The 22,132-nt window shown below is 37.6% G+C and overlaps 1 protein-coding gene across 1 annotated transcript in view; it reads left to right on the top strand.

The window, feature by feature from the left end:
* The window catches only part of Erp44 (endoplasmic reticulum protein 44), a 61,492-nt gene extending 39,843 nt beyond the window's left edge, over positions 1 to 21,649 (top strand). Inside the window, exons 6-12 of the mRNA XM_090330333.1 lie at positions 458 to 573; positions 2,482 to 2,539; positions 4,216 to 4,332; positions 4,539 to 4,650; positions 5,445 to 5,586; positions 18,345 to 18,447; positions 21,417 to 21,649. Coding sequence (XP_090186459.1) covers positions 458 to 573; positions 2,482 to 2,539; positions 4,216 to 4,332; positions 4,539 to 4,650; positions 5,445 to 5,586; positions 18,345 to 18,447; positions 21,417 to 21,518 — 750 coding nt within the window. The 3' untranslated portion in view covers positions 21,519 to 21,649. The remainder of the gene's footprint in view (positions 1 to 457; positions 574 to 2,481; positions 2,540 to 4,215; positions 4,333 to 4,538; positions 4,651 to 5,444; positions 5,587 to 18,344; positions 18,448 to 21,416) is intronic.
* Positions 21,650 to 22,132: the final 483 nt, after the last annotated feature.

The raw sequence follows: 22,132 nt of genomic DNA, 5'->3' as shown, positions 1-22,132 counted from the left end.
TTTTAAATCAAATGCTAGAAGGAATTTTTTTTTTTTTTTTTTTTTTTTTTTTGCCAGTCCTGGGCTAAAGGCCTGAGCTCTGTCCTTGGATTTTTCTCAAAGCTAGAACTCTACCACTTGAGCCTCAGCACCACTTCTGGCTTTTTCTAAGTATGTGGTACCAAGGAATCGAACCCGGGTCTTCGTGCATGCTAGGCAAGCACTCTACCACTAGGCCAAACTCCCGGCCCTAGAAGGAAATTTTTATAGTTAAATTTTATTATCAGTGCTGTTTTTCAACTCATTGTAGTCTTTCAGAGTAGGTATTAAAAGCTTAACATGCCTTCATAATTACACTTCAATTGGACCTAACTGAACAACAGCTGGAGTTGTTTGTGTACTAGAACAGAGGTAAATGGAATAATATGCTTGTAGAAATATATACGTTTGCAAAATTATTAAATCTTTTATTTTACAGCGCAGCAAAAGAAATATAATTGGATATTTTGAGCAAAAGGGTTCAGACAATTATAGAGTTTTTGAAAGAGTAGCGAGTATTTTACATGATGACTGTGCCTTCCTATCTGCATTTGGGTAAGTATGTTCATTGAGACCATGCCAGTGGGTAGCTGGGCTGAATTGTTAAATTCTTGTATTTAGGCATTTTCTGAAGATGATCTCTTTTTCTTTTCAAAGATTAGTTTAAGATTTTCTCAAACTTTTACTGGTAAAAATCCTTAGCCTCTCAGAAGCAGACTTCATTTCTGTCTCTCTGATGAAATTTGTCTCCCACTAAATCCAGAGACTTTTTTTTCCAGTTTTAATCCTCAGTTTTCCTGGATGTAACCTTCACCTGCTCTTTCCTTTTCTTTGTTGTGTCAACATTCACTTTACATTGAATCCTTCTGCTTCTTTTCTCCTTGAGTTTCTAATCTTTTTCTTTTCTTTTTTCACTCTTATTTCAACCATTCTTTGCTTCATCAAGTATCTTTCTCTTTTGTTTTTGACCCATAACTATTGAACTTAGTTGCAGTAGCTATCTTGAGTAAAGCCTGGATTTCTGGCACAGTGTATCCTCTCTTATTTATGATAGTTTTCTTCGCATTTCACCTCATTTGTAGATCATATATTGTGCAAGTGTATATATGTGCTTTCCTGGGAGCATTACCAACGAATTTTCAAAAAATCAAGTAGATGGGGGATCTTTCCCCACCTTGGGCTTCTCATATCACTTCTCTCTAGCTACTCAGACAATTTTGCTGCTACTTCTCAAATGGAGCTGGCTCACTTGTGCTGTAGACCCTTTGCACTTGGTGCACTCATACCTGGAACTACTGCCCAAAAGTCATTGCATCAAGAAGTCCTTGTCTACTAACCTTATGGAAAGCAGTATTACTGTCATTCAAGTTGTCACTCTTCATAACTCTCTTTCTTCTTTTAAAATCGTGTGTCCTTGGTCTGTGTTTCCTCACCATGAGATTGAATGTCTTGTTAGTTGACTCACTATTTCACTTCCAGTGCCAACACTATTCCTGATATGAAGGAAGCCTGTAGTAAATGGTTGGTTGGTTCTGCTCCCACTAGCAGCTTATGTTAGCAACTCTTTTTTCCTTTTTCTTGGACTACTCTAGTGAGAAACTTCTAATAAATTGTTGTTCATCAAATCTACAGATTATCAAGAGAAAGAAAGAGTTATCCATTGGACTTAAAAATTTGCTGAAGAGGGCTGAGAGTTTGGCTTAGTGGTAGAGTGCTTGCCTACCATGCACAAAGACCTAGGTTTGATTCCTGGGTACCACAGGAAGCTGGAAGTAGTGCTGAGGCTCAAGTGGTAGAGCTCTAGCCTTGAGAAAGTCTAAGGACAGTGCTCAGGCCCTGAGCTCAAGCCCAGGACTGGCAAAAAAAAAAAAATTGCTGTAGAATTATTTCATCAAATATTTATTATGCTGGATAAATGTTTACTGTGCCGCATCAAATATTTACATACTAGATACTGTACTGGACACAAAAACAAATAGACAAATTTTTAAAATTTTGTAATGGAACTGTTTTCAGGATGGAGGTTATTTCAGTCTGTTTTTGTTTTTAGAAACCAGTAGAAGAGAATTCTGTCTTATAAGAGAATATTATATTTTATTAGAGTGATCAAATTAGTATCCTCAGCCCATAGTTGGAAAATAGTCTGAGGTCAGAGTAGCCTTAATGCTAACACTGCCGGTTGAATGAATAAAATGCTAGTCACAAAAATAGCAGAATAAAATTTTCCTTTCAAATGCATACCTCTTAGTACCCATTAGAATAGAGTGCCTATCTAAGTACGTACTTTTCTTGTTACTGCATAGTCTTGCAGTGGGAAAGATGATGGAGTAGTATATATTTCAATCTTTATATCATACATTTAAAAATAGATGGCTAACTCTGCTTTGACTTTTAGATGTATTGCTCTAGTGTTTTTCTGTTTTAAAAAAAAGCCATTATTACTATTTTTTTCCTTCCTGTTAGGGATATTTCAAAACCAGAAAGATATAGCGGAGACAATATAATCTACAAACCACCAGGGGTAAGTTGCTGTTTCCTAGTGTATAAAAAATAGGTTACTTAAATGTATGAATGTAATTTTGATTTAATGTTTGTGAAGTCATAGAACTTTGAAACACCATTTTATGCTAATCCAAATATTTCAAGGCAAAGATGGAACCATAGAAGCCTAAAGTACACAGGAATTTAGCTGCAGAACTGGGATTAGAGATCCCCTGTATATTTCCTGGGGGTATAATTTAACCTTATCTTTCTAGATAATAAGGAACTGCTAAGTTGCGATAACCCTTGGCTAAGATGGTTTAAATGAGTCTAAATTAGAAGTAGCTGCTTTAGATCAGATGCTGGTAGCTACAACTAAGAGGCAAAAATCATAGTGTTATCCTAAATACCATTACAAATTGACCATGCATAATAGAAATCTATGCCTATTTTTTTTAAACTGATAGTTGTAACTTTAATGTTGTTCTCAGTGTTTTGACACTAAATTTTTATGGAAAATAAATTATCATTGCTGTTGTTTGTTTAGAAAGTTCATTTCTTGTTCCTATGTAACTCAGTTTCTGTTGCTGTAATACAATTCCTCAGGTTACAAACTTCACAAAGAAAAAGAAGCCTTTTTACTTCATAACTTGGAGGCTAAAAATCCAAAGTAGCCTGTTTAGCCTGTCATGAGGGGTGGCCTTTTTTATTGTGTTACAAAATGGTGGAGGGGCAGGGAGAAAAATCTATGTCCAGAAGGGGTCCCATAGCAAGGTAAGAAAATAGATATGAGAGGACAGCCAGTCTTGCTGTTTTTATGACAGCTCACTGTCATAAACTAAGGGCAATGTCTACAGTGACTTAATTCCCTTCCCTCACTTTCTGCCTGTTAAAAGTTTTACCACTTTCCCTATCACTATATAAGACCAATCTTCCAGGACATGTACTCTTAGGGAGATAACTATTAATCCATATTCAGATCCGGCAGATGGGTATCTGCCTGTGTTTTCCACATGTGCATTTCCTTAATAGTAATTTACAAAGTATCATCATCTCTAGATTTTCCAAATTCAGTGGTGTCTCCCAATGTGATGTGATCCCTAGTAGCACAGGCTCTCTTGCTGCAGTGCCTGACTTTGCCTGTTAGACCTGTCACCTTCTAGGTATAGTACCATGGGAAAGTTTCTTAGCTTCTCTGTGCTTCAGTTTTTATCATTAGTAAAAATAAAGGATGATAGTAATAGGACTTGCAATGTAGCATCATTGGGAGTACTAAGTGAATTAACATGTAGAAAGTTCCTATTACAGGCCCACCCCCTAAATAGTGATTACTAGTAAATACAGAAACAAGTCTAAGTAGGTAATATTTGAGATCTATATAGCATCTTGTCATTTTCCAAGTTTTTTCACTGTCCAAATGTTCTTATTTTCAGTTAGAAGGAATAGTTTAATTTAGCCTTTATTCATATTCCTGCCTGCTCTTGGTTAAGATTCTAATAGTTAATTGTTTTAAATATAAGGAAAGACGGGCTTATATATCACAAGCTGAAATATCAAGCTCCTCCTAATCACAGTTAACTTTTTTTTTCTACTGTCTTTGTTTTTTTTCCTTATGTTTCATTTTTTTATGTTTTTTTTTTAAATACCTTCTGTGAAGTTTATGGGTTTGCCAGTACAGATTAGATTTGCTTAATTTTTTCTGTTTTTATTGAATAGCGGTCTGCTCCAGACATGGTATATCTGGGATCTATGACAAATTTTGACCTGACTTACAATTGGATTCAAGATAAATGTGTTCCACTTGTCCGAGAAATAACATTTGAAAATGGAGAGGTATGTGCTAGAGTGCCTGGGGTGGAGAGAAGAGTGGATTTATTCTTCTGTAAGGCTAATACACTTATACCATTAACCCTTTTCTTCCTGGGTGGGATTGTTCACCTATGGCATTACATGGGTTGGGTACTCAGTTGTTCCTTCCTGAAACACAACAAGAACTGAATGGAGAGGGCAATAAATTCTTAGTGAATTCTTCTCTGCAGGAATTGACAGAAGAAGGACTGCCTTTTCTCATACTCTTCCACATGAAAGACGATACGGAAAGTTTAGACTTATTCCAGAATGAAGTGGCCCGGCAATTAATAAGTGAAAAAGGTAGACAGGTTAAGGTGTTTATTTTCACTCTTCCTTGCTCTGCTTTTCCCTCCCTCTCTCCTCCATCACATTCACATCCACATAAACATATTTGGGCTAAAAGTTTAATGGGAATTTTAACATTTCATGTATTGGGGTGAGAAGACAATGGATGATATGTTACAAAGAAGTGGGAGGGCTTTTTTTTGTTGTTGTTTGCTTGCTTATTGCTTACTTTCTGTATGCCTGTTTTAGAGAGAAATAGTCATAACAAGTAAGGTCATGAAGTTAGGGCACTTTCTCCCAGCATCTTAATGCCTATGTGACACCTTCTCTTGTACACATTCTCAGAAATTCATGTTTATTATTTTTTGTAGTGATTAACTGAGAATTTGTCTCTGGAATGTGAGGCATTAACAGCTTCCCTCTTTTGCTAGGGAAGCAAGTCAATCAGAATCAGCCAACCGATTTCCATTTCAGTCATTTAGAAGGAAGCTAGAATGAAGGTAGTCTGGCCAAAGCAGAATGTGGGTATTGTGCAGAACATATGATTACCCATGAAAATAAATCCACTATAGCATTTGAATTTGAGTTCTATTGTAATTTCCAAAGAAATTATATTCTGCCTTGAGAACTAAAATCTTTTAAGCTAAAATCTCTTTTAACTGATATACCATTTAGGTTGTAGTTTTATCTGATCTATATTACTCTGAAGAATGTTGGTGGTTTTTGTTTATTTTATTTTTGTGATTTTATAATGTTAATATAGACAAGGAAATTCTAATGTACTTCCCAAATTTCTGCTTCTTCCAAAGGTACAATAAACTTTTTACATGCAGATTGTGACAAATTTAGACATCCTCTTCTGCATATACAGAAAACTCCAGCAGATTGTCCCGTAATAGCTATCGACAGCTTTAGGCATATGTATGTTTTTGGAGACTTTAAGGATGTATTGTAAGTATTTATTTTACTTTTTGAAATACAAAATTGAATTTAAATAATTGTTTGAACATTTCAGTCTTGGGTAAGGAAAGTAATATTTGTTGGTTGAAGTATTTGACAGATATTTATTTCTTTTCACAATACAGTGTGGTGTAACTGACTATTATTGTATATCCATGTAGAAATACCACTTAGGTGGTTGACTGGTAGCTAATGCTTGAAAATCAATCTCTGGGGCGAAATGATTGTATTTTATAAGATGTTAACTGCTAACTTCTTCATTGAGTTTAGTCTTTGCATCATGGAAAATACAACTGAAGTCAGGGAAAAGGATTGCTGTTATTACTGCTGTTTCTTTGTGATTTTATCTAGTAAAAACATGAGGAGGATGTATACATGACCCAGAATTTTGCTCTTACTATGCATTTCCAATGGCATGTACAGCTAGACCATTTCCAAGAACAATTACGCTTTCTTCGATTTTTCAGATATTTATAGTGTTAATAAACATGTAAGCCCTTTAACTATTATAGATACTAAATTTTTATTACCTTTGTAGAGATGTTAAATACAGTGATTTAATATTTGAAAATTTTAAGCAGTGCAAATTTAAACAATCCAAATTAGACTTTAAATTTTTTATTTTTATCTCTAAAAATTATTATACAACTTGAGAGTATAATTTCAAGTATTATCACAGAATAAACTATCTCATATACCTTTAAATATTTTACTAGAGGTTTGATTATTTAGTAGAGGTTTGGTAGAGATTTGTTTATAGAAGGTTCTCAGTACCAAAACTAGAGAGCCTAGATTTGATTCCTGCCTTGAGCAAGCCATTTAACTTTGTTGTTCTTTCTTCATGTCTAGTATGTGGTTAATGGTACCATCTTCCTAATGAGATTTGTATGAAAATACATGAGAGATGTAAAATATAAAATTGTAGCTATATTAGTTGTTTTTTTCCTTAAACTTATCTATGACTGTTGCGTTATAAACTATAAGATATCTTAGATTTTAGTTCTTATTTTATGTATACTGAAATGATAGAATTTAACCTCTTAATTCATTAAAAAAAATACTTATCTAGCTCTTTTAAATGAAGGCCATTATGCTAGGAATCAGTTGTTTAAAGTTTACTAAGACTGGGCTGGAGCTGGCTTAACACTAGGACAACAGTTGTGGAACCTGTGTCTGCCAGGGCTTGTATGGAGCCTAGAATCGTGAGTTCTGGGTTGGAACCTGGATCCTGAATTTGGCCTGTAAACTGAGTATATGGGTGCCAGATTAACTAAACATCAGGTCTATAGCGGTAGCACTGTAAAACTTGGGTCTGTAGGGGAAGGCCTGGAGCCCAGATACATGGAGACTAGTCCAGTGTTAAGGTCTGTTGGAATGAGTGTTGATGTAGGGGCCAGCCTATTGCAAGGACCATTTCACACCCACTGGGGATTTCTGGAACTAAGGCACTTCTGGAAACAGTATACTGGGTAGACCTGGAAGCTGTGACTGAGTGACTCTACCTGGTGTAGAGTAGGTTTGGAGTCTCAATATTACAGCATAGTTTGGAGCTTGAAGCTTCAGAGACTGGCCTGATTCTGGTCAGGCCTGGCGTCTGTATCTACACAGAAGTAAGACCTTGGTTCCTCCTAAGTACAGGTTTCAAAGCCTTAAGAAATGTAGGAAAAACAAAACAAAAAACCAAAACTCCCATAATGAAAAAAACACAGTTATCTCCCAAATAGTTTCCCAAGAAATTGCCTACAGAGAATTCAAAGTAGCTATGTCAGTTACTCATGCCTATAATCCAAGCCACTACTCAGGAGGCTGAGATCTTATCTCCAATAAACTACTCAGAAAAAGCCAGAAGTAGTACTGTGGCTCACGTGATAGAGTGCTAGCTTTGATCACAGAGAGGCTCTGGGATAGAGCCCACACCCTGAGTTTAAGCTCCAGGACCAGCAAAAAAAAAAAAAAAAAAAGAAGAAGAAGAAGAATTGAAAGTAATTTTTGTGACCATGATGAACTAAGATCAAAGTAGGAGAAAATAATAAAATTAAATAAGGACTTGAGAAACAAAAGAAAAATCAATTGAAAACCAGAATTAATATTTTGGAAAGATAAAGTTGAGAGCCTTTAGCCTAGACTAAGATGGAAAGGACAATCATTAAAGATTTACTCAACAAATAGGAAGGATTAGAGACAACAAATTGATGACTTGGAAGAATTGGACGTATTCCTAAATCCACAGACTACACCAAGGCTGAATGATGCAGAAATAAAACATTTTAATATATCAAGGAGATCGAATCAGTGATAAGAAGTCTCCCATTAGAAGAAGGAACAAATAAGGTCTCTAGTTTCTCTGAATTCTTGCACGAATTTAAAGAATTGATGTAATAAGGTCTTTCTAGACTCCCCTTACCCCCCCAAAAAAGGGAGAGCATTTCTTATTTTATGAGGCCAACATTACCCTGATACCACAGTAAAACAAGAATACTGCAAGAGAAAAGTTACAGGGTGATCATCTTTGATGGGCCTAGATGAAAAAAATTTTTTATTGTATTGTTGGGGTAACATATAGGGGTTTTATAGTTACATTTGTCAGATAGTGGGTACATTACTCCTCGAATATTGATACCCCTTCTCATTTTTCCTCTCCCCACTGCCAATAGATGAAACAGTTCTGTACTGAATAAATAGCAGCAAACTAGAGAGTCCAGATAATAAATTCACTCATTACGGTCAATTAGTTTCAGCTCAGGTGCCAAGAAATTGCAGTGGGGATAAAGTCAGTTTGTTCAATACGTTGCTTAGGAAGTGGGGAGTAACTAAGTATTCACATGACAAAGAATGAAATTAGATTCATACAATAGGCAAACACCAATTCAGAATGGAATAAAGACCTAAATATAAGCTCTGAAATTAAGAAAATAGAAGGAGGAAAATTCCATGTAACTAGTTTGAGCATCACTTTTTTGGGGATTTAATCCCAAAAACATAAGCTGCAAAAAAACAAAATAGACAAATGGCATTACAAATCCCAAATACAAAACACGAATGGCTTTACAAATCCCAAAGCCTTCGTACAAAAAAGGAAACAGCCTAATATGAAAGTAATGGGCAAAGGTTCTGAAAAACATTTCTCAAAAGCCATACAAATAGCCTATAGGTATATGAAAAAAAAATCTCAAAATTAACAGTCATCAGGGAGATGCAAATTAAAGCCTTGGGAAGACACAGTTTACACCTTTTAAGATGGCTGTTATCAAAAGATAACTGATGTTCATGAGAGTAGGGAGCCCAGGTGCACTATGGGTGGCAATGCTGTTGTGGTAAATAGGATGGATGTTCCGCAACACACTGAACTATACCTCCCATTGCTTATTCTATCCAGGAAATGAAGTCAGGATGTCAGACGATATGTGTTCTCCCATGATTATTGCTGTATTACTCTCAGTAGCCCAAATATGAAATCAGCCTAAGTGTCTATCAACTGATGAATGGATAAAGAAATTATGGTATATAAAAACTATGACTATTATTCAGCCTTCATGAAGAAGGAAATCCAGTAATTACAAAGACATAAAAACTTGGAGAGCATTAAGTGAAATATGCCAGGCAAGGAAGACAGTGCACAACCTCAGGAAGTGAGGATGAAAACAAGTTGAGCTCACAGACGTAGAGTAGAATGGTCTCTAAAGGGAAAAAAAAATGTAGGAGAGAGAACTCCCCAGAGACACAGATAGTTTTCCACCCTCCCTCATCCGCAGGGTAGAAGAAACTAAATACAATTAAGTGCTTATGGGATCCAGTCAAGTTGTTTAAGGAAGTGTTGAATCAGGAAAAGGGGGTTAATTGATAAAGCAAAAAGGGAGCACAGGGTTATGAGAACTACTAGCTTTCTTTAGGGAGAAGGGAGGAAGAGCACAGCATTTCTCTGGGAGTTGTGTGGCTTGTGTAACAGCTGCTGAAGATTCCCAACTCTTTCCCATTTTGCACTAGCAGGCCAGATCACCTGCTGAGAGTGAGGAAGTTGAGAGTTGAGAGGGCAGAATTACATTGGATTTAAAAGGAATAGTAAGCCCAGAAACTTTGGGTGAACCAATTCAGTAGTGAAATCCACTAGACATTCTGTTGGAAATGACTATACAACTCTGAGGGAGGGGTGCTGGGGGAGGAAGGGAGTAAAGTCAGGAGGGGAAGAACTGGAAGAATGAGGGAGGGGGGTGACACTGTTCAAAAGGAAATGTCCCCATTTGAGTCATGTAACTGTAACCCCTCTGTATATCACTTTTACAATAAAATTCATAAATAAAAATTTTAAAAAACAAAAGGAAGAGCATTTGTGCCCAAAGTCCAGGTTCCTGACATCCAAGAGCCTTTAAAACAATTTGAGTGCATAGAGTTCCCTTAGCAAGTGTATGGGCAATGACTCTTGGTCTAGATAACACTATCTTAACTAATTGGGTATCTTCTTTCTCTAATGATTTCAGAGGTGGTTTTTAGTTTTTGGTTTATGTTTTTTTCCTAAAACTGTCAGCTAACCTGAGTATATGAAAATTTTGAGGAATTCCAACTTGGCTTCTTAATTTTCTCCTGTGATTCTCAAGTCAGATTTAAAACACTAATTCTTTGAACTCCCTTTGATATCTGCTTCCCAGGGAACCCTAGGTAGCACAAGTGGCCATGTTCTTTATCACTTAGCCCATTTGCTCCCCAGCCAGGGCTCACAAGATGAGGAAATGGGTTCTTGCTCAAGTGGAGTGAAACCACCAACTAGCAGCATGCTGTTTACCCCCTGGTATAAAACAAAAACAAAACTGCGTCAGTAAAATTCTCCAGAGGAATCTATATTGGAACAGGATCCTTATTATCCTTCAAGTGCTTAGTGTTTTGATAGGGAAGGCTATAACTGACTATATTTGAAGCTTTTTAAATAAGTTATAAGATATTTCTCTTTTAGGGCCAGGAGTTTGGCCTAGAGGTAGAGTGCTTGCCCAGCATGCATGAAGACCTGGGTTCGATTCCTCGGTACCACATACACAGGAAAAAGCCAGATGTGGTGCTGGAGCTCAAGTGGTAGAGCTCAAGCCTTGAGAAAGCCCAAGGACAGTGTTCAGTCCCTGAGTTCATGCACCAGGACTGGCAAAAAAAAAAAATTCTCTTTTAGATTTGCAATTCTCCTAGGTACTGTTCTAACTTTTTTCTTTTTTATTATGAAGAGGCATATGCTGAATATATATGAATAGATGTTAATGTTAAAAAAAGAAACTAAGCAGCAAAGTGAATCTGACACATTTAATGGCTTCTATAATTGTTATTGTGCTACAGGCTAATTAAGGCTTAAATGATAAGCAGTGTTCATAAATTACTATAATTACTCTTACTTTTACTTAGTAACTCAGCATATCTGGGGTCATCTGGAGGAAATATTAATTGTAGTAAGAGAGGAATAGTAGATTTAAGGGTCACAGCCTGCCCATGCCAGAGGGAGGGAGATTAGGAGGTGAAAGCTACCAGTATTTTGTTTACTTCCAACTCATTTCAGAGAAACTGAGTTTTAGTGAAGTAAAATAACTTACAAGACCATCAACTAATTAGTACAAAGCTAAGACTTACCTCAGAATATATTGAACGCCAAAGACCTAGTTGCTATTACTATATGACAACAGTGACATTTTTATTACCTATAAAAAGCAGTGTGAGGCTGGGAGTTTGGCCTAGTGGTAGAGTGCTTGCCTAGCATGCACGAAGGCCAGGGTTCGATTGCTTGGTACCACATACATAGAAAAAAGCCAGAAGTGGAGCTGAGGCTCAAGTGGTAGAGCTCTCACCTTAAGAAAGTCCAAGGACAGTGCTCAGGCCCTGAGTTCAAGCCCAGGACTGGCAAAAAAAAAAAAAAAAAAAGCAGTGTGAAATGAGTGTGGAAGGTGTTTGGAGAGCTAGTACTGGTATAGTTATAATTGTGTCATTCACAGAAGAACGTTCTCAGTTTGATGAACACCAGTTGATCAATTTATCCCCAAGCTAGATCACAGCTCTGTGAATGCTTGTTTTACCCTGTTGTTTGATCGATTGACCTAAAGGAAGAGGTTTTAGATGGAGAAAATGGAGGATGGAGGTAATTTCAGAATTTAGGACAGCTCTAGGAATGCTGTGTAGCTCTGAGAGAATAAATGATGCAATTTGGTATAAGACTTTTGAAGAATTTTCACAAAAGATAACATCTCCAAAATGATGACCAGTAGTTCTTTTTCTTAAGAGTGCATAGCTGTCTTTGCAGTTCTAAGTGGCAAGGAAGAAAACAGCCATAGAACAGATGTGGGTCAGTCTTAAGATTTTTGTTCCTGTCAGAACCATCCCCCAAATGGAGTGAGTTACTCTTGATAATGACTTCCCAACTTTGGGCCCAAGTCATCTCTACCATATCACAGAAAATTGTCACAATTCCTGCAACTACTGAGTATGGTGGTACTTTACTGCCAATTGGCTATATTATTGGTAGGGTGGGAAGGGGGTGGGAGCAAATAGGCAGTAGGGGCTAAACTATAATGATGTGGTAGAGCATGAATATCTTAATATAGCAGTTAGCCCACCTTCGTGTCCTCGGAGAGAGAACCAGGATTCACTCAGATGGAGTTACAGAGATCTCAGAAGGATTAATAAAAGCAAAACTAAGCCAGGTTACCATTAAGATCTGGTGGGTGTGTCATCCCTGGAGCTTGAACTCAGGGCCTGAATACAGTCCCTCAGCATTTTTCAACACAAGGCTAGTTAGTGCGCTACCACTGAGCCACAGCTCCACTTCTAGTGTTTTGGTGGTTAATTGGGGATAAGAATCTCCCAGTCTTTCCTGCCGTAGGTTCCTTTGAGCCACAGTTCTTAGATCTCAGCCTCCTGAGCAGCTAAGATCACAACTCATTAAAGTCCGCCTTAACTGAGAACCTGGTTTTGTTCATCATTATCTCAGTGACCCTTTTCTGTCTAATATGAGACATCTCTATTGAGGGTCACAGCTGTTACGACCTAGAGCTACTGATGCATTGGAACATCAAAAGCTAAAAGAAATGGATAAACTAGTCTGATGCTGTTAGGGTGTGAAAAATGATGCACAGGTGGAAGAGAAGCACACTAGGAAGGTCCCCAGCCATCAGTCCAGTTAGGCCACAGAGATGCAAATTCAAACCACAAGATACTGTTCTGTATCTATAGGTGACTACCTGGGTTAGGAGTGTAATAAACTGGGTGTTTGTGAGGTTGTATAGCAACCATATATATTTTTTTAATTTATTTTTTTTATTCTTTTTATTTTGTAATTAATAAAAGGGTTACATGATATTTGCCAGATAGAAGTTGCATTAATTCACATACATTGATACCCTTTCACATGTCTTGGTACCCATTTCCCTCCCCCCTCCCCCATCTTGGTTTTCCCCCCTTCCCTATCAAATTTCAAATATCCAAATACAAATAAATTCAATATATCAATCAGATAACAAAGTGAGATATTATAACAATATTAATATTTATTTATTTTTGCTAGTCCTGGGGCTTGAACTCAAGGCCTGGGCACTGTTCTTGTACTTTATTTAACTCAAGGCTAGTGCTTTGCCACTTGAGCCACAGTGCCACTTCTGGCTTTTTCTATGTATGTGGAATCAAACCCAGGGCTAGGTGAGCACTCCTAGATCAAACTCCTGGCAAACAGCTATAACTGGGTTTGAGCTCAGGGCCTGAGCACTGTCCTTGGACTTTCTCAAGGCTAAAGCTCTACCACTTGAGCCTCAGCACCACTTCCGGCTTTTTTCTATCTGTGGTACCGAGGAATCGAACCCGGGTCTTCATGCATGCTAGGCAAGCACTTTAACCATTAGGCCAAACTCCTGGCCCCACAGCTATAACTCTTAAACATTGCTGGTGGGACTATAAAATTATATAGCCACTCTGAGGGAAAAATGTTTGGTAATTTCTTTACAAGTTATAGGTATACTTACAATTTGTCTCAGTATTTGTTCTGGTGAAATAAAGTTCACCTAGGAGTCTATGCACAAATGTATGTAGTAGCATTGTTCGTGATGGCTAAACCCTGCCTCCCTCCTTCTATACCTCCTTACCCTCCTTCTTTCTCTACCTCCCTCTCTTTCTTCCTCCTTCCTTTCCTCCCTTTTCGGTAGTGTTGAGGTTTGAACTCAAGGCTTCATACTCAAGCACTATCACTTGAGTCACATCTCCAGCCCATTTTGCTTTGTTTTTCATATAGGTTGCCTTTTTTTTTTTTCCTGGATCAGTCATAGAACTTGAACTCCAGGCATTGTCGCTGAGCTCTTCACCTCAAGGCTATTGCCCTACTCTTTGAGCCACAGCACCACTTCCTAGGTTAGCTTTCAACTGAGATCCTCAGAAGGCCATAGTCTTCTGCATAGCTGGGATTACAGCTGTATCATGTGTATCACTGCACATTGCTTCCAAGTCTAAATAAGATCTTGCTAACTTTTTGCCTAACATCGTCTCAAATCTCTTCTCCCTATTTCTACCTCCTGACTAGTCAACAAAATCTTAACTGTCCTTGAATAAATAAACTAATTGTTCTCTATCCCTCTGTGGACACTTTTCATCACTACAAAGAAGTGGATAGCATATGTAGTGTGTTAATAAAAGAATACCCTTCTCATGATGACCTGTATAATTGCATGTGTTTAACATTAGACCAGGAGCAAATCAGGGTTGCCAGAGGTTAGGGGAGGTTGGCTGTGGATGTGTAACGGTGTAAAGGTGATAGAGCAGACTATGAGTAAGAACTTGTGGAACTTAAGCCTAAAAGCAGTGGAGTATCGATGTATAAGGATTTTTTTCATATATTTTTATTGTAATTAATAGAAGGGTTACCTGATATTTGCCAGATAGATGGTGCATTAATTCCCACACATTGATACCCTTTCACATGTCTTGGTCCTCATTTCCCTCCCCCCCACCCCCACCCCCATCTTGTTTTTCCCCATTCCCTATCCAATTTCAAATAACCAAATACAAATATATCCGATATATCAGGTAACAAAGTGAGATACTGTAACAATATGAGATAACCAAGCGACAGCAAAAGAGATGAGAGATAACATAGTACCTTAAGAAAACAATCATTCAGGGCCGGGAGTTTGGCCTAGTGGTTAAAGTGCTTGCCTAGCATGCATGAAGACCTGGGTTCGATTCCTCGGTACCATATACATAGCAAAAAGCCGGAAGTGGTGCTGAGGCTCAAGTGGTAGAGTGCTAACCTTGAGAAAGTCCAAGGACAGTGCTCAGGCCCTGAGCCCAAGCCCAGGACTGGCAAAAAAAAAAAAACAAAAACAAAAAAAAAACAAAGAAAACAATCATTCATTATATGGCTTATGTTTCTATATCCTAGAGATCCTTTCATTCAGCGTCCTACTATATGGCCTTTTGTATCAAGGTTTTGCTCTAAAAAGTTCTTACATGTATTTGCCAAACACATTGTACACATTTTATATTTCTTTATTTCCTATGTTTAAATTTTGCCTAAAAATAGAATACTGTAACCCAAAGTTAAGTATTTGCAGGATAGAAAAGAAACTTATTTGTAATCTACTTTGAGGGGTGCAGATATTATTAGTAAGGGTTTTTGTTTGTTGGTTTTTTAGCAGATTGCCATGTTGTCTGTTTTCTGGACAGCTTATATGGTGGTGGTTACTCCAGATGATAATGGATAATTTCTCATGAATACTCAGTAGGAGTTGTGCTATTCTCTTGGGGCCGGGAGTTTGGCCTGCTGGTAGAGTGCTTGCCTAGCATGCACAAAGGCCTGGGATTCAAGTCCGTGGTACCACATACACAGAAAAGGCCAGAAATGGTGCTATGGCTCAAGCAGTAGAGTACTAACCTTGAGAAAAAAGCCCAAGGACAGTGCTCAGGCCCTGAGTGCAAGCCCCAAGACTGGCAAAAACAAAAAAACAAACAAAAAAAAGAGTTGTACTATTCTCTTTCTACCACATCAACTCAGACTACTCCTGTTTCTCTTATCATAGCCTTTTTATCCATTAACAGGGCTGGAGGGTGATCAAGTTAGAGGAAAAAATGTTTTCTATGCATTTGTCACATTTAAGATTTTTTTTACATTTTAATTAATTAGTTTTTGCCAGTCCTGGGACTTAAATGCAGCACCTGGGTACTATCCCTGAACTGCTTTTTTTTTTTTTTAGCTCAAGGCTAATGTTCTACTATTTGAGTCACAGCTCTTCTTCTGACTTTTTGGTGTTAAATTGGAGATAAGTCTCATGGACTTTACTGCAAGCCCTGCCGCTGACCAGGATCCTTAGATCTCAGCCTCCTGTGCAGGAAGACAGGCCTGAGCCACTGGTCTATAACCACTGCTACAGGCAAGATTTCATCATTCTTAAGTTGTCTTGACTCCCAGGTCTCAGCAGGGCCTTTATCTTAAGTGTTACAGGCCATTTGCATTTCTGTAGATTGAATAGATGCTGTTTTATACTTTGCAGTGAGGTGACAGCAGATGATGTCAGACTATATTTGAATTGATCTCCTCTCCATGTTTATCTCTGGTGCATGTGCAATTATTGGAGGAGCTCTGGAGAACCTTTCAGAGGCCTTCTGTCAATACTGCTACCTGACAGGCATTTGTATTTGTAAACTGTGCATTTGGCACCTGCTGGTCTCCCTTGCGTTGGAGCTAGTGGGGAGCCAGAAATAGGTGTATGGTGAAGTTACTGGTTGGTACATCTCAGTGGGAGTTATTGAAGCAAAGTAATAGCACTTCCAGGACCACAAGGGAGAATGTAAAGAAAGAAATTGGTAAGATAAGCACAGGAAAAGCCATTCTTGATTACCAAAAATGACTGCAAAAGTCAGTCTGTTTTACTCAGAACGCTAGAAGGTGACACCTACATTTTAACTATTGAAACAGATACAAAAACCAGAGGGTTTTTATTTAAATATATATAATTAGTTTTCAAAAGTACCAAGATACAAGACAGACAACTCATGAGCAGTAGTATAAATCCAGCAACAGAAATGAAATACTTAGTTTCTGAAGAAATACAAGTTATAGTGAAGGTGTCTTTTAATTACTAAAAGCATAATGTTTTGTAGATGGAAATGGCAGCATATCTTGTCACAAGTTCTTAATGTTTAATGCAGTGGTCCTATCAGCTACAGCCCAAGAAATAGAAGAAAACTTACTATCCAAATCTGCTTAGCTCAGTAGGGTAGATTCTGCAGTTCTGTCTTTGTGCTACAGTTCTGTCCATACATATGTTAGTAGAAAGTGTTGCTGTATTGGCTCCAGGTATCAGATTCCTGATTTGCATGTTTTGGAGTAACTTTTCACAGTTAAGAGAATGACTTACAGGATTATGAAAACCCTCAAACTAAACAAAATAATGGGAAATCTTATAGAAGTGTTTTCCTGGTGTAAACAAAAGCTGGCTTAATGGTCTTGAGAAGTTCTTTCTCTTCTAGTGTGAAGCCAGCTGGGGAAACTGCTGAGGAAAAAACAAGTCTATGCCCTGGATCAAACAAATTCTATGAAACTGATTCTTACCTGTAGTGAAAGTCCGTAAGGTCCTGTATCTCAAAGTTAAGCCTTCAAAGGCTCTACCTGCTGGCACCGAGTTCAGATGCTGGTGGAGATTCAGAGTTGCTAGTATTTTGATTACATGGTCTTTGTAGTACTCTACTTATAAAATTTTAATGCTCCTCCTCCTTCCTCCTTCTTCTCCTCCTCCTCCTCTTCCTCGATTTTCTTTGTCTTTGTCTTTTTCTTTGCCAGTCTGGAGCTTGAACTCTGGCCCTAGGTGCTGTCCATGAGCTGCTTTTGCCCAAGGCACTTGAGCCATAGCATCACTTCTGGCTTTTTTGAGTAGTGTATCGGAAATAAGATTCTCATGACTTTCCTGCCCAGGCTGGCTTTGAACCACTATTTTCAGATCTCAGCCTCCTGAATAGCTAGGATTATAGGTGTGAGCCACTGTGCCCATAAAAATAGCCTTTACAACTGTTTTGTTCTTGAGCCATGATAATTTTAGTGCAGTTTTGCAGGACCTTGATTAGTTTCTTTTTACTGGTACTAAGACTTGAACTCAGAGCCTCATACTTGCTTAGCTTGCTTGCTTATCTTGTATGCTGTTTCTTGAGTTACACATCCAGTCCAATTTTTTTATTGTTTAATTGGAGATGAGTCTCATGGATTTTTCTGATCAGGTTGGCTTCAAACCATGATCTTTCAGATCTCAGCCTCCTGAGTAGTTAGGATTATAGGTGTGAGCCCTTGGTGCCTGGCTGGAGCATATTCTTTTTGTTTTTGTTTGTTTGTTTTTAGTTTATTAGTTTATACTTGCTTTATAATATAGACTATAAAATATATGTCTATAGTAATAAAGAAATATGTAAATACCTACCAATAAGGATAGTAATGTAAGTGGGTTTAGCATCTAATAGACCTTTTTGCCTCTGTTAAAATAGTAACATAGGAATATTTTCTATAAAACAAAATTAGAGCACAGAAGTAAGTATCTAGATGTCATAATTATAGCTGTGTAAGAATGTTTGACATATACCTAGCTTGTAATTGTTGGAAGGATTTGTGTAATGATAGATAAAAATTTTGTGTGTGTGTGTGTGTGTGTGTGTGTGTGTGTGTGTGTGTGTGTATGTGGTGTTTTCTTTTCGTTTGGCAAGATAGAAATTAAATTTGTTTTAATGGTTTCACCTAAATTTATATTGAACTTTGCTTTTAGAATTCCTGGGAAACTCAAGCAATTTGTATTTGACTTACACTCTGGAAAACTGCACAGAGAATTCCATCATGGACCGGACCCCACAGATACCGCCCCGGGAGAGGTAAGGCTCTTACTGGATTTGCAGTGCAAACTGTTTCTATGGCCTCTCACATATAACTTGAATTTTAGCTTCTCAATCTCTTTGTTAAAAAATTCTAACCAGACTATAGGAAGTATGCATGCTTTGTGCTTTTAAATTACTTTCTGAAAGTTTTAGGCCTGCAAGAAAGTTGTCATTATAACATATATAAATATATACATATGTAGTTATATATGTGTATAATTATATAATATGTATGATATTACATTATAATAATAGTGTGTGATACTATATTATAATACTATTATAGTTTCTTAGAGACCTGATATAAGATAATCTGAGCCATTTCTAGAATATGGCTGTTAGGGTTATAGTTGGCTTCACATAGAAGTAGGAAATTAGAATTGGGAACAGATTGATCAGTGATGAAATCAGTAGGCTGTAGTACTTGCTCAAGCCTTGTTTAGTGACCACAGTAGAGAAAGCAAAGATGTGTTTTTTGTTTTGTTTTGTTTTGTTTTTTGTTGTGGGACTTGAACTCTGGGCCTGGGCACTGTACCTGAGTTTTTCAGCTCAGGGCTACCGCTCTACCATGTTGAGCCACTTCTGGTCTTCTGGTGGTTAACTGGAGATATGAGTCTCATGAACTGTCAACTGTCATGCCTGGGCTGGCTTTGAACCTCGATCCTCAGACTTCAGCCTCCTGAGTAGCTAGGATTATAGGCATGAGCTACCAGCACCTGGCTTAGTGTGTTATTCTTGATAAACCATTTCAAGATCTTTCACAAATATAGTGTCAGTAGTGCTTATGACTTAGGAGATTTAGAGTGATTGACAGTTATTTGGCAGATTTTTAATTTGCTCTTGTGTATATATAGATTCTCAAAAATATTTACTTATATTTAATACTTAAATACTTATTTACTTATAAATAAATTTTCAGTTATGGGGCTTGGGTGCTGGAACTTGTGGCATGGGCATTATCTGTGAGATCTTTTGCTGAAGTTTGGTATTCTACCACTTTGATCCACAGTGCCACTTCCAGCTTTTTGTTTTTTGGGGTTTTTTTTTTTGCCAGTCCTGGGCTTGAGCTCAGGGCCTGAGCACTGTCCTTGGACTTTCTCAAGGTTAGAGCTCTACCACTCGAGCCTCAGCACCATTTCCGGCTTCTTTTCTTTGTATGTGGTACTGAGGAATCGAACCCGGGTCTTCGTGCATGCTAGGCAAACACTCTACCACTAGGCCAAACTCCCGGCCCCTACTTCCAGTTTTTAAATGATTAATTGGAGATACATCTCACAGCCTTTCCTGTCCAGGCTGCCAGTCACCTCAGTTTGAAGCCTCCTGAGTAGCTAGTATTAGAAAGTGTGAGCCATTGGCATCTAGCTTTACAAATATATAGATGGATTAATAGGTATTTTTAGAGTTAATAAATATATTTATAAATGTATCGATGCGTTAGTTTTAAAAGCCTGGCAATTTTCAATTTTCTTTCTTTTTTTTTTTTTTTTTTTTTTTTTTTTGCTGGTCCTAGGGCTTGAACTCAGGGCCTCGGCACTGTACTTGAGCTTTCTCAAGGATAGTGCTCCTACATGAGCCACAGCACCATGTCTGGCATTTGTGTGTGTGTGTGTGTGTGTGTGTGTGTGTGTGTGTGTGTGTGTGTGTGTTGTACCAAGGAATCACTCCTAGGGCTTTGTGCATGCTAGGCAAGCACTCTACCACCAGGCCACGCTCCAGGCCCATCTATTTCTTCTTTTTTATATAAATTCTTTTACAGACAGGAAATAACATATACCTGAAACCTTCCTATTTTATATGTCTAGAATATAAATCCACTATTATATTGAAAAAACTTCTGTTTATGAAGGAAAAGTTAGAAAGTTGTATTTTCCCTTAAGAATCAGATTAGGTTCGAAGTCAAGAGTTCTCTCTAGGAATCTGGTGGCATGCTTTACCTTGAGAAATAAGGTCAAATTTGTAATTGATGGTTAAGCAACTGTAGAAAGAGACTGGCAATTATTTTTCTCCATAGGTTTGCTTGATATTCTGTCAGATTAAGAAAAAATTCTGTTTATTGTTATTGTACAATCCGGATATATTTCAGCTTCTTCAACAGACAATGCCTTGTATTTTACTTAATATAAGTTCAGCCTTATTATTTCAGCTATTGCTTAGCAGGAAAGTTAAAAAGAAGAAGCAGAATATGACAAGCCAAAGGGGATGTCTGTATACACAGCTTTGGTTTTCATGGGGATGTTCTAGTGTGTGTGTGTGTGTGTGTGTGTGTGTGTGTGTGTGTGTTATACAGTAACACATGTGTCAGATACCAGGCTTGTACAGCTGCACTCTGGGCCACCTCTAGAGCAGCTCACAGTGTGGAAATGAAGACCAGATGTCATTGCCTTCTCTTTACAATTCTTGGAAATCACTTGTAATTGCCCTTTTATATTTTAGTCTACTCTTGGTACATAAGTAAAGTATTAAACAAGTTAATTTTTAGTATAGTATATTTTTCCTCGTTTCAATCAGTTTTTAGATAATTTCTGCCATGCAGATAATCGATAGGCAACAGCTGGACACTAGGCACAATGGCTCACATCTGTAATCCCAGCTATTCAGAAGGCACAGATTGAGGCCTCGCCCAGGCAAAAAGTTAGATCTCATCTCAGTAAAACAACTTGGCATGGGGCTGGTGATGGCACCTGTCTCACATAGGCTCACCCTAACCCCAGTAATGAGAGGGATGTTTGGGACTTGCTAAAGTTGTGCAGATTGCTGTGGGCCCCAGTCAATGGCCCTGAGGAGTCTCGTCCTGGACCTCTTTTCTTGTAAATTGCATTTAAAATGAGGAAGTTAAGATCTCAAGCATAACTAACTTAGCCAACAGTTACTGTCTTTCACTGATTAATAATTATAGGTTCTTTATTAAACATTATAACTCCTTAAAATGATATTCATACAAAGATGTTTTGTTCTTTCTTTTGTAGCAAGAGCAAGATGTAGCAAGCAGTCCTCCAGAGAGTTCCTTCCAGAAGCTAGCACCCAGCGAATATAGGTATACTTTATTGAGGGATCGAGATGAGCTTTAAAAACTTGAAAACAATTTGCAAGCCTTTTGGCAGCAGCATCAACTTACATGGTGGAAATAGTAAACCTATATTTTCATAATTCTATGTGTATTTTTATTTTGAATAAACAGAAAGAAGTTTTGGGTTTTTAATTTTTTTTCTCCCCCTGACTAAAAATGCATTGTCATTTAATATAGCCTCTTAAAAAATCTGCTAGGGTTTAAAATAATAATAATAATAATAAAACAGAGGCCTATCTTCTCCTTAAATCTTTCCTGTACAATTTTTATAAACCAAGTGAAAGGTAATATTGCCAGAAACATACCATTAACTTGCACCACTAGGGTAGAGAGAACGTAGGGCATTTCCTGTATAAAATGTGCTTTTCTTTCTTCTCATCTGATCACGTCTGTTGGTATTCTCATTATCATATTCTGAAAGCTAAGGGGATATATATTCTGGATACTTGGGAAGGGAATAAATTAAAACTTTCACACTGTGCTCTGTGTTTTACTGATTGGTTGGGCATTACTTAGGAAAATTCCATAGCGGTATTTCTTGGATTCTTAATGTGCAACTTAAATATAATATGAAGAGGAGGAGAGCCATGAGCCAGAACATTTGGCAGAAATTGT

This window comes from Megascapheus bottae, chromosome 3 (genome assembly GCF_031878675.1).
Source record: "Megascapheus bottae isolate mThoBot1 chromosome 3, mThoBot2.hap1, whole genome shotgun sequence".
Classification (NCBI taxonomy): domain Eukaryota; kingdom Metazoa; phylum Chordata; class Mammalia; order Rodentia; family Geomyidae; genus Megascapheus; species Megascapheus bottae.
Note: the sequence above shows the minus strand (reverse complement) of the source record. Positions and strands in the feature narration are given on the sequence as shown.